Source organism: Physcomitrium patens, chromosome 21, assembly GCF_059467195.1.
Source record: "Physcomitrium patens ecotype Gransden chromosome 21, ASM5946719v1, whole genome shotgun sequence".
Taxonomy (NCBI): domain Eukaryota; kingdom Viridiplantae; phylum Streptophyta; class Bryopsida; order Funariales; family Funariaceae; genus Physcomitrium; species Physcomitrium patens.
Window position 1 is genome coordinate 12,129,489 of NC_143430.1, and position 11,179 is coordinate 12,140,667.

The 11,179-nt window shown below is 40.7% G+C and overlaps 1 protein-coding gene across 15 annotated transcripts; it reads right to left on the minus strand.

The window, feature by feature from the left end:
• Nucleotides 1-3,307: 3,307 nt before the first annotated feature.
• Nucleotides 3,308-10,934, minus strand: LOC112274125 (uncharacterized). 15 transcript variants are annotated; one of them, XR_002967328.3, is made up of 9 exons: nucleotides 10,567-10,933; nucleotides 8,830-10,188; nucleotides 8,139-8,360; nucleotides 7,969-8,004; nucleotides 7,649-7,786; nucleotides 5,804-7,549; nucleotides 5,416-5,714; nucleotides 4,908-5,325; nucleotides 3,308-3,863 (listed from the first exon to the last, which is right to left on the minus strand). XR_002967328.3 is itself a non-coding variant. In XM_090245622.1 (9 exons), the coding sequence occupies exons 3-9, from the start codon at nucleotides 8,924-8,926 to the stop codon at nucleotides 5,029-5,031; spliced, it is 2,835 nt and encodes a 944-aa protein (XP_090101748.1). In that variant the 5' UTR covers nucleotides 8,927-9,575; nucleotides 9,960-10,188; nucleotides 10,567-10,933; the 3' UTR covers nucleotides 3,308-5,028. The 15 variants fall into 15 exon arrangements, 11 of the variants coding, with proteins under 11 accessions (XP_090101748.1, XP_090101747.1, XP_024359082.1 ...); XR_012216334.2 differs by having other exon boundaries at nucleotides 3,308-4,376; XR_016499653.1 differs by having other exon boundaries at nucleotides 5,804-7,529; nucleotides 10,567-10,932.
• Nucleotides 10,935-11,179: the final 245 nt, after the last annotated feature.

Consider the following 11,179-nt stretch of genomic DNA (forward strand, 5'->3'; position numbering starts at 1 on the left):
TAGTGATTGGATGTTAGTTTATGATAGTAGCTTAGACAATAAACATAGCACAACAAAGAAGTTTGTAAAGAGAAGGTTTGGGCCTTATGTTATCAAACAAGAGTATGAGAATGGAATATATTTATTAAAAGAACTTGATGGGATAGAATTGAAGATACCTAGAACAGGTAAGCAAATTAAGTTATTTAAAAAAAAAAAGTGAAGATATTTGTTTTAATGAAGAATAAAATTTATTAAAAGAAATTGAAATGGAAATAGAAGAGAAAATTGAAGATGAAGAATTTAACCAAGATGAAAGCATTCTACATCAATGTGATGAAGAAAACTTGGTACACTTTGGAAAATGCATAGATTTAAAGAAAATGGATGTCATGATGTAATATGGCTAATAGGTAAAAAAATAAAGAAAATAATATATTATAAAATTTTTTATTTCAAAATATTATATAAAATTATCTTTAAAATATAAATAATAGTCAAAAGATAAGAAAATTAAAAATACAAATTCTACTTTTTTTGCAAAGTGGGCTTTTATATATTTTTAGGACCATAAATAAGACAAAATAAGGTAGATTAGAAAAATAAAGAATCACCATAGAAGTCTTATAAAACATCACCATGTAACTCCTAATTAGATAGTATATATAGACGCAAGAGTGAAGTCTTCTTCATTCTTATCAATACTTTTTTTGTTCTTAGTCTAGTTTTAAGAGTCTAAATTTTGCTTATCTTTGGCAATAGTCATTCTATTTTAATATTATACTATCTTTGAGTGATTTCTTAATCTTTTTTAGTAATATAAAGATGTATTGAAATTTTAATTCTTTGAGATTCATGTCCTTGATAAAAAGAGATGACAAACTAAAAATAAGAAAGTAAATATATTTAATAAAAAATTGCAATGGCTATTGCTAAAGACTTAAAAACTAAAGACTCTTGAAATTAGACTAGAAGCAAGAAAGGAGTTGATAAGAGTGAAGAAGGCTTCACTCTTGTCTTTATATATACTATCTATCTAAGAGTTATAAAGCAATCTTTTAAAGGATCTCCAACATCTATCAAATTTTTAAGATATATGTTTTAACTTGTAAGGCAAGTTTTCTATTTGTGCACCAATATGTATAACATGTGACTAATTTGTTGGCCAAGTTTCTAATCTATCAATTACCTATAAACATGTATAAAGATTAAACTACATCTATGAAGCTTCTAAAAAATTTCTTCTTAAGATATTATCAAATTAATCTACTTTTACATACTTCTACCAATTCATATTATTTCGATAACTATAAGTATATCCATGACAGTACCTTCCTTAGCATGCTATGATAAAAGATTCTATAATGGTAATAGAGTATGTTTACAAGATTTTTAAAAACTAGCTTTTCAATAACATTAAGTAATTTCTTGTCATTTGCAATCCAAAACACTAAGGCTTTTAACACTTTTGAGCATTGATTATTATCTATAACATTATTATTTTTCTTAAGATATTATCAAGTTAATCTATTTTTACTTACTTCTATCTATTCATATTATTTGGATAATTATAAGTATGTCAATGACATTACCTTCCTTAGCATACTACAATAAAAGATTCTATAATGATAATAAAGTGTCTTTTTAAGATTTTTAAAACCTAGCTTTTCAATAACATTAAGTGATTTCTTATCATTTGCAATCCAAAACACTAAGGCTTTCTACACTTTGAGGCATTGATTATTGTCTATAACATTGTCATAGTCTATAACTTTTGTATAGAATAATGATATATAAGTTGAGTTGCAAGCAAGACCACTACTCTCATCAATCTTGTAAACAATCTTAAAATGATTGGCAAGAACACCATTCAAAGTCAATTATACATTTTTAGAACTTGTCAATCATTATTTCATGCAAGTTGGACAATTATTGACAACCTCTAAATGATCTTATATCTAAGATGAAGATTTCTTCTTTTTAGTTGACATTTATTTAGAAGAATAAATAATCTACATTGTTACTTTAATATAGATTGGATTATATTTGGAGACAACTTGATCATCTTTGAATTAAGTTGCATTAACAACTTTATTTTGTTTGAAATCAATGTCAATTGGAATATTAATAGAATTGCTTACAAATTGTCATTTGTCAACATTATACTCATCTTTTATATTGTCCACACTAAATAGCAAAATGCATAATGAAATGTTTAACAAAATATACAACAAAAAGCAAGAACAAAATTCACACAATAACTAGTAAATGCATACAATAGTATCCAAATGCATGCATCAATAGTTGCAAATACCTCAAATATTATAAAATAGCAACTTACGGTTTTAACAATTAACTTAAGCTACAACTAGTCTACTAAATATTTAGTGAGCCAACTAGCTATTTATATTGGTTCAATGATTGGTTCATTTTTAATTAGCCAAATATCAAAGTCTAGGTATTTGTGACAATTTTATATATAATATTAGGAATCTTAAGAAAATTTTATTATCTTTAATAAATAATCAAAATAAATAGAAAATATATATATATACCAAATTTAGTAATTTTAAATATTTTAAAAAATATTTTTTATTAATCCTCTTAAAATTATTGAAATAAATAATAAAAATATAATAAGATATTAAATTTTATTTTAACAATAAAAATATAAAAAAATATATTTAATAAGAATATTAATAATCTTTTAATTTGTTTTATATTTTAGATCATTAATTGAAATTTAAATAGTTTGTAAAGTAAATATACAAACAAGATATTTATATTTCAAAAAACTTGTAGAAGTTTATTATTTGATTTAATCAAATAAAAGATATTTACTTAGTTGGAATGTTTTAGTTATTTATAATAGATTGTTATGATAAATGTCTCATTATAATCTTGCTACATTTGTAAAAAATTTAATTTTGAATTTTTTATTCTATCTTTTAAAACATGACTTTTAAGAGAGTTTTAATCATTAGTCAAACATAGATTTTTGTTACAATGTATTATTAAATAACAGGTCATAAACACAATGAAAGATTATAAATCAAGTTTGAAATGATAAAAATGATTGTATTGTTGTTACTATGAGGTTGTTCAATTTTAAATTCATATCTTTGTGTAAATAATGAACAAATAATAATACCAAATAAATATTTATATTATTTTCAGAGCTACGGTGTTAGTATCTAAAGAAAATGATTCTTAAATATTCATCCACCCCAATGCCAAGTTTGGGAGTTGATTCTCAAAGTTGGGTGTTGAAGAGACTCCATTCATGTTAAAGCATGCCCAAGACAATGAACACAGACATGACCAGCAATTGATAAGGAAGGAACACAGGAAACTGTTCATTTGCGTAGTATCAAGCCTACAGTCAGTACATAACCAGGATATCAGGAGTACTTGACTCAATGGAATCCTCCACCTGCGTTTTCATGTGACAGTAGACAAATCATTCCTTCTTCACCAACTACATCACTCGGTCATAAACAAAACTGATCCCACATCAGCAAATCCCTTGAGGTTGTGAATAAGAGCTGATGCTGGGTGGTGATGCCTGGATTCGGAGGCGCATACGATGGGTTTCAAGTGTGCTGCTTGTGTGGGTGTTTCGGATGCGTATCTCCACTTCCAGCAAGACAAGGTCTTTCAGAGTGGTTTCGACCGTTGAAGGTTATCACTCGGTTCTAGTTTCACAGCGACACGGTCTTCTAATCTCGGGGGCACAAGGGTCGGAAGCAGTTTATGGCAAACTGAAGTTCGCATTAACTATGTGAGGCGGACAACCCAACTTGCTCGCAACACCGCATTGTTGGCAAAGAATTCGTCAGAGATGATGAGTAGGATTTGATTTGGAACTTCCAACGCTTAGTGGCCTGCAAACTCAAAATACGATGGTTAATTTGGACAGCTTTCAGCTCCTGCTACTGCATGGCATAACATGGTACCCCTGCTCGGTGCGGCTCTCTGCAGACGTTGAAGAAAACGAGAGCTCCCCCGCAAGTTCAACACCCGCTAGACTCTCTACCTCAACACCCTCCACACGGTCAGAAACAGCGCCATACCCTTCATACGAGGTGGTGCGTGATGTCAGTGACTTTCTCTTTGAACTAAATTCGACAATCATTTAATCACCGACACTCTTTAAATAAATAGTTCGTTAAGTTATTAGTTTTGAAACTTCAAAAGTGAGCTGCTAAAAATGCATTTCAATTCCTGTCTGCCACGTTAATAACATAGACAATGAAGGCAGCAAGATACAGTTTTAAATGTGTTTTTCCTGGTATTTCTGACAATTGTAAAAATCCAACTCATAATTTAAATTGTTACATTTTGCCAAAAACTGCAGAAGTTAAGCTTCAAACTCACGTATCTTGCATCCTCCCATGCTGATACTTGCAAAAGAACCCACATGCACTGTCACCGAGTGGTTTACATCTTCCTACCTGATCAGGTAAGGGTTTCGTAGTTCTTCTTCCCATGTTAATAGAAGGAGAAAAGCCACAATAGACTCTCAGAAGTGCACTTCTTACTGCTGAAAGCCATCACTAACATAGACCACTAAACGTATTCCATAGATCAGCAATAGCCTTCAGCTATGAGATGTTCAACTCCGGTGTCTTGAAACCCACTAATCGAGAGGTACTCATGCAGCACTTGAAATGTCGGCATTGAGATGCCCAGGAAAGGGTCCCTGCCCACTCTTTTTCCAAAAAGCTTAGATCTACATTTATCCTCTATGCATTCAAAGCACTTCAGAGGATCTGCCACTCGATCCACAAGGCTAGCGTTCGCAGGGAAGGTCGTCGAAATAGTGGTCGATACTAATTACACATGCAAACAGCCAACTTCACCCTATCCAATATTGAGACACAGGTACAAACTGTTGGCTGTCAAGTGACGGAGGGTAATGTTCTGACCTGTCATCACCACATGATGGTATCTTCTCATTGCGAAGCTCGATTACACTTGTAGCGCGTCGAGAACTGTCAGAACTCACCGATGCTTGCCGTTTCTCTGAAGAAGTAGAAAGAGCACGAATTATCTGCGGTGCTGAGAGTGCTTTCGGAATTCTGCAAGAGAAGCAGCCAATGCGGCCGGAGAAAGCATCTCCCGTCTGTCACTCATTACGCCTGTCCTCTGTTGAGCCAACATTCCAGGTTCCTCGAAGTATGGTGTGCTTTGAGCCGAGTAAGACTCCCGAACTGGAGGAGGATCTTGATAGGAACCCGCAGATAGGCCGGACATGACACGGCGACACCAGTCCTCCATCTTCCTTTGAAACAAAACATCTTTCAACCGATTTCGCATACCTTTGTAGAATTGCTCCAGCTTAGCCTGCGCATGTTCAAGTCACAATGCTTTAGGATGATGATGGCTTCACTGCTAGCATAGAGGAGTTCGAGAGACGGGGTATTAACGACTTACCAGCTCTTCAAGTGGTGCCTCTTCAACATGATCCTGCCAGTCTTGTAGAGCCGAGTTCTGCGATCCCAATCCAATTGCTTTTCTTGGATTGAATCTGGAATCATGAGGACTTGAGCTATTTCCTGTCAGAGGAATAGGAAACGATTCTATTCCTCCGTAAATCGCCGCATGGAGACTCTCGGTGTAACGACGACACTCGATCAGCTCTGCCTTCAAGGATGAAACATCTTCTGACTGCAATGGTGTACCTCCGACTTGATATTTGAAACCGCTAATGCTTGTCGACGAAGGTTCTGTTCCTATATAGCATCCTCAAGGTGGTCAATTGAGCGCGGCAATCTCAAACACTTAAGACAGTGTCAGTGCTCGGCAAGAGATGTTCCCATACCTGTTTCTCTTCTGAAGCTCTTAGGATTCTCTGGCTCGGGCTGCATTGGAGGCCAGAAGTGGTCGCCTCTTCTTGATGGTCGACTCGGAGATTGCATACCTCTTGACAACCGTCCCGGGAATTCCAACACCAAGTCTCCTCTCTTTGACCCTTGGCCTGGTGAAAGGTCTCCTCTTCGAGAAATTTGTACTGGAGATTGATCCCCCCTTCGAATCGGCCGACCCGGGGATTCCATTGCTTTTCTGATAATTGCAAGACCATCTCTAGGAGGTCTGCTCTCCACCTCGCGTACTTCCCGAACGTACTGCTCGGCTTCTGCTGGCAATCGAGAATACGAGCTGCTTCGAGGAGGCTTGTTGTCGTCCACTTCCCTAACATATGGCCTAATCTCATCCCCTTTGCCGCGAGAGCCGCCTTTACTCGACGCTCGACTCGACGACTTCCGATACGCATCGTAGGGACCATCTGCATCTGAATCCCTGGACGATTCACATCCCGGCGGCCACAACACGGGACTCGGAAACCAGCTATCAGAGTGATGCCCGAGTCCAAGAACGCCGTTCTTACCACGCCCCCAAGCCCAGAGATCCCTCCCACCATTGGAAACCGTCACAGTGTGCGCAGCTCCACAAGCAATTCCTTTCGAACCCGTTATTCGGTTACACTTTGCTGAGGACTCACCGAAAACTCGCACTGGTGTCAGGGCATCACCGCTTTTAGAGCCTGGAGGTCCTATCCCGGGGCATTGCCCCAGACCTCCTTCCATTCCCCACACCCAAACGTCGCCGGAATCTGTCACGACTGCGGTATGAAACAAGCCACACACAACGGTTTGTATCCTCTCGTGAGTTGGCAATGCATCCACCGCGACAGGAGTATGAGAATTCTCACATGTGCCAATGCCTAACTGGCCATTCTCATTTTGTCCAAATGTCCAGCACGTCGATAGCCTCACATCGCCGTCCCCAAGGCCGTCTCTTTTGGAAGCCTGTGTCCTCATTGCTCCGTTCCCAATCCAGCTTGCCATGGAGGAGGTTGGCAAGTGACCTCGAAAATTGCTATCACTGTGCGAACCATAGGAACTATGGTTTCGGAAGCCATTATTGGATGCAGCGTTGTAAGGATACCCAAGTTGTTGTCGATCAGTTTGCCGAGCTCTTCCCTTCGGCGATGCAAGCGATTCCAAGTATTGATCCGATGGCACTCGTGCCCGTAGCCTTGGAGAAGCCATGCCTTGCTCGACGTGCATCCTCCCCGCCATGGAGGAGCTCTCTGAATCCCCTCCATGATCAGAAGAGTCATCCTCTTTCATGGTAACTATGGCACTGTGAAAAGCTCCGCAAGAAAAGTCCACTATAACGCCAACCTGGTGGGCTGCCAAGGCTGTCACCTGCGTGGGAACGTCGCGCGCCTCGAAGTCTGAGAGGCCAAGTTGGCCGTATGCATTGCTTCCCCAAGAGTAGCATGCTATTCCATCAGGTCCATCCACCAGCACTAATATATGTTCATTCCCACAAGCTACTCGACGTACTTTAAGGCCTCTTAGCGCAAGGACACGCTCTGGTTGATTGATGTTGGCGAGCTCGAAGGACTCCGACTTGTAATACTGATCGGAATCTGTGATTCGCACTCCTGCAGATGGTTCGGGTACTGCACCCCAGAGCCATAATCCACCTTCATCGTCGACTGCGCTTGACATCATGCCACCAGCTTCCACTACCATAACCTGCAGAATGTCATAACCTCCTGAGGTGCATAGTTAACTGCTTGAAAAGACAACTGGGAAATGGGTTGTGATACACTGCCTATTCCCAAAAGGCAAAACAGGAGACAAGGAGTAAGTACCTTGGGATTTGAGCCATCCGAATCGCGACAGTCTTCGTTCCAAGAAGTAGAATTCGCTTGGCTTTCGTCGAATGAGAAGCTGCTGGAGCGGGGGAAGGTGATAAGTGCCGGATACGATGCGGCTCTTTGACGACCCAGCTGACCGTCCATGTTCCAATTAAGGAGCGGCACAGAAATCCATATAGAATTTACGCATTCATTCAATTTCGGGGGTTCGGTTGAAAAAATCAACCCACCATGACCGTTCAGACTTGTAAATGACAATATTAACACAACCTGCTTTCACTCAAACCAAGTATGTAGATTTTGAAGTAGGATACAGGCATTGAAACCCCATGACCACACCGACCCATCACCTGTTGCAACCATTCAACAATCACAACAAACCAGTAATTTGGCAAGCTTCGATTGACTGCACGTCAAATGTAATTATTTACGTAAGAAAAGAAAAAAGCAAGAAGCTGAGAACTTAGTGACAAAGGAGAAGGACCTGCTAGAGCAAGACTGTGATACGCTCCAGCAGCGAGTTGACTAATTCTTGATCTTTTGACAGAATCCCAGTCGGTTGGGTGTGCTGAGCTTGAGGGGCTATCTTCGTGCTCCATCGCCATTGCTTCGAACTCAATGAGCGTTGGTACGAGCTCATCTTGAAAAACTCCCATGCCCATGCGGCCGAACTGTCCTCGGCCCCATGTGTATACACTGCCGCTGGCTGTACACCACAAAAATAAGGTTACAGCTAACTCAAGACCGTAAACTACATTTTCTATTCCCAATCTCTGTGGGTATTAGTGATGACTAAAATCAAAATGGTCCGTCATTGAAGCTCGCAAAAGCCCAATTTGACAGGAAAAAATGCAAGGTAATGCGGCAGAATCAAGGGTATTCGAAACTGTGACCATACACAACTCCCCATTCGATTATGAGCGCTGCGGTATCCGGTTTCCAGGATAAGATCTCTCGTGAGTGGAGAACATCCCATGAAAAATAGTTGTGTTTGCCTTTACATTCTAATTCTATTTTAGATTAAATTAGCACGTGCCTCGCTAAGCATTTCCATGCTCCACTCTGTGATACCGAACAAGTGTTGCAACGTCCCGTAGCATAGAACCTCTACTAAGTTTCTTGACCAGAAGCTGAACCACTTGAATATACTAAGAGACCGATGAGCAGGACTTCACCTGTGAGAGCAAGTGTGTGGGCCTCTCCCACAACCACTTGCACCACCGTCGAAGCATCTGGATCTTCATAGTTAATGTCCAGCCCACGCGCCATCATACTCCACCTTCAGAATTTCCCTATACTTCTCACTTGAATCAAGCAGCCTACCCTCCCCACCTGCGGCTAACATTCCAAGAGTCCATCTTCACCACCCATCCTCACACCAAGGGCATCACCGTCACAACCCCAAAACTATGCACTCTCCTTCAGACACACACCTGAACTCCAATGACAAAAAGATGTGAAGCACTTTCGTCCCACCAACCGGCAGGAACTCCATCCTCATGAAACGTCAGCAGGGACAAAACTCTCCTCGCGTTGTAAATTCTCCCACTCCAGACCAGAGTCCACTCTTTCACTCTTCAGAATTAATCGAAACCAAACAAAGGCATAATCGCAGCACAAATCCACGCAGTCTTGGGCGCCAACACCCTAACACTGCACAACGAACTTTCTAAAAGCCCGGAGAAACGGCTCCACAGAAATGAGCCGCAACATCCCCCTTCGTACTGTGTCAGACGAGAATGTGAACCATCGCAGTCAGATCAGCTTGGTTCAATGGGAGAATAAAACGACACCGTGCGGCACCTCACACGAGGACCAAAAGGCCTCCAATGAGTCCCGAAAAAAGTGCGTGCAAGTGGAGCCTGGTACAGCATCAGAGCTCCTGAGGTTGCGATGCTGCGAATCACCCTGCGTTCCAAATCTGCATTGCTCTAAGTCAGCACCTCTCTTTTGCCTTTGCAAGCAGTTTGTTTTCTCGTTTATTACTTTCCCAAATTAGTCTCTGCGCCTTTCCGACGCGGGAGCCAATCTGGGCTATATATGTAAACTTGTCACGGTTCTTTTGCCTTCCGAGAATTTAGCTGTCAGTCAGATTCTGGCTGATTGCACAAGGCTATTCAGAAAGTTCGAGAAGGAAAAAGCCCAAGAATTCATGCAGCCATTGAGCTTAAAATAGCAGGGAGTAACAACATCGTTCGAGAGTGAATGTGCATTCCAATGTCCTAGGACAGCCGACCATTCAGATGAACTGAGAGGGAAAACCCAAATTACCCATACTTGTGTGAAACACTGGAGGAGAATCGACCTTAAACTTTCAAGCCATCAGGGAATAACTCAGATAGATCGGCAACTGGTCGTTAGCGAAATAAAGTATTGCATCTCAGGCTAGTGGAATCAAGTCCCCTGTCTGCTTCTCGTTTTTAGACTTTACCCCCTTCGCAACCCGTGAAGTTGCTCCGAACTAGCTAAGGCACATAGTGTCTTGCACCTTTAAATCTTCAGATCAAATTATTTCTGCTTTTCATTAGACCCGCCTGCAACATGCCCATATTCAGTGGTCTGAAAAGTCCTTAAAAAAATCAACCCATCCACATATTTTCTATTAATAAAACTAACTTTACCTTCCTAGATTACAGTCTTAAAACAATAGCTTCGAAATGAAACTCTGCACACTAGAAAGCCCCCTAAAACCCTAGTAGAATAGGAGCCCTCAAAAAAATTAAGGTCTGATTTTAAATCGACCTCTACGACGACCCCATGCGACACGAAGGAAACTCCCAAATCACGGAACCTTTCGAAACCAGCATCTCCATCCAAAGATCTTGTAACTAACTCTCTCGTCACCGAAAGCCAGCACCTGTTGTATAACTAAGCGCCGGAATTGCCAAATTTTTCCAGGCGCGAACCCCCACCTTTCAGTCTTCGCCAATTAGCGATCTCAAGTGAAGACAAATGGTTTTTCCTAGCACCGCATTCCCGCTGGTCCACAGCGCCATTACCACCAGGCTCGATGCAATGTCCCCACCAACATGGCTTCCGTTGCGAAACACAGCCACTCCGCCATCGCGCACTGGGCCCTACCAGATGCGGCGGGGTCCGTGCCTGGACAACCCCTTCAGATCGACCTCTCCCATCAAAGTGTCACAAACACAACGAGGATTCACTGAAGCAGGATCGCTTGGGATAATGCAGCACCCAATGGGCGCCTTCGTCCCCGCATTGATCTGCTGCGACTCGGAGTACGCCAAACCTTCGAGACTCCTCCAGCCTCGCTTTCTGAGACAACTCCCTTCACTAAAGCGCCTCAACGCGAGTTCCCCGTGGACAGCTGACGTCAGAAGGCAGCTGACCTGGCAGCTCGCCCTCCTATTACCTTTATTCTCCCCCGACTTTTTTCACTTTCACTTTGTCGATGCGTTAATGTTAATGTGCAAGAGATGCATCTCAACTTGACAATTTGCACTATTTCTTTAGGAGGAGGTCGTTGTTAGGGTACATTAATCTTAGTTGAACAAAGCAAGTAAT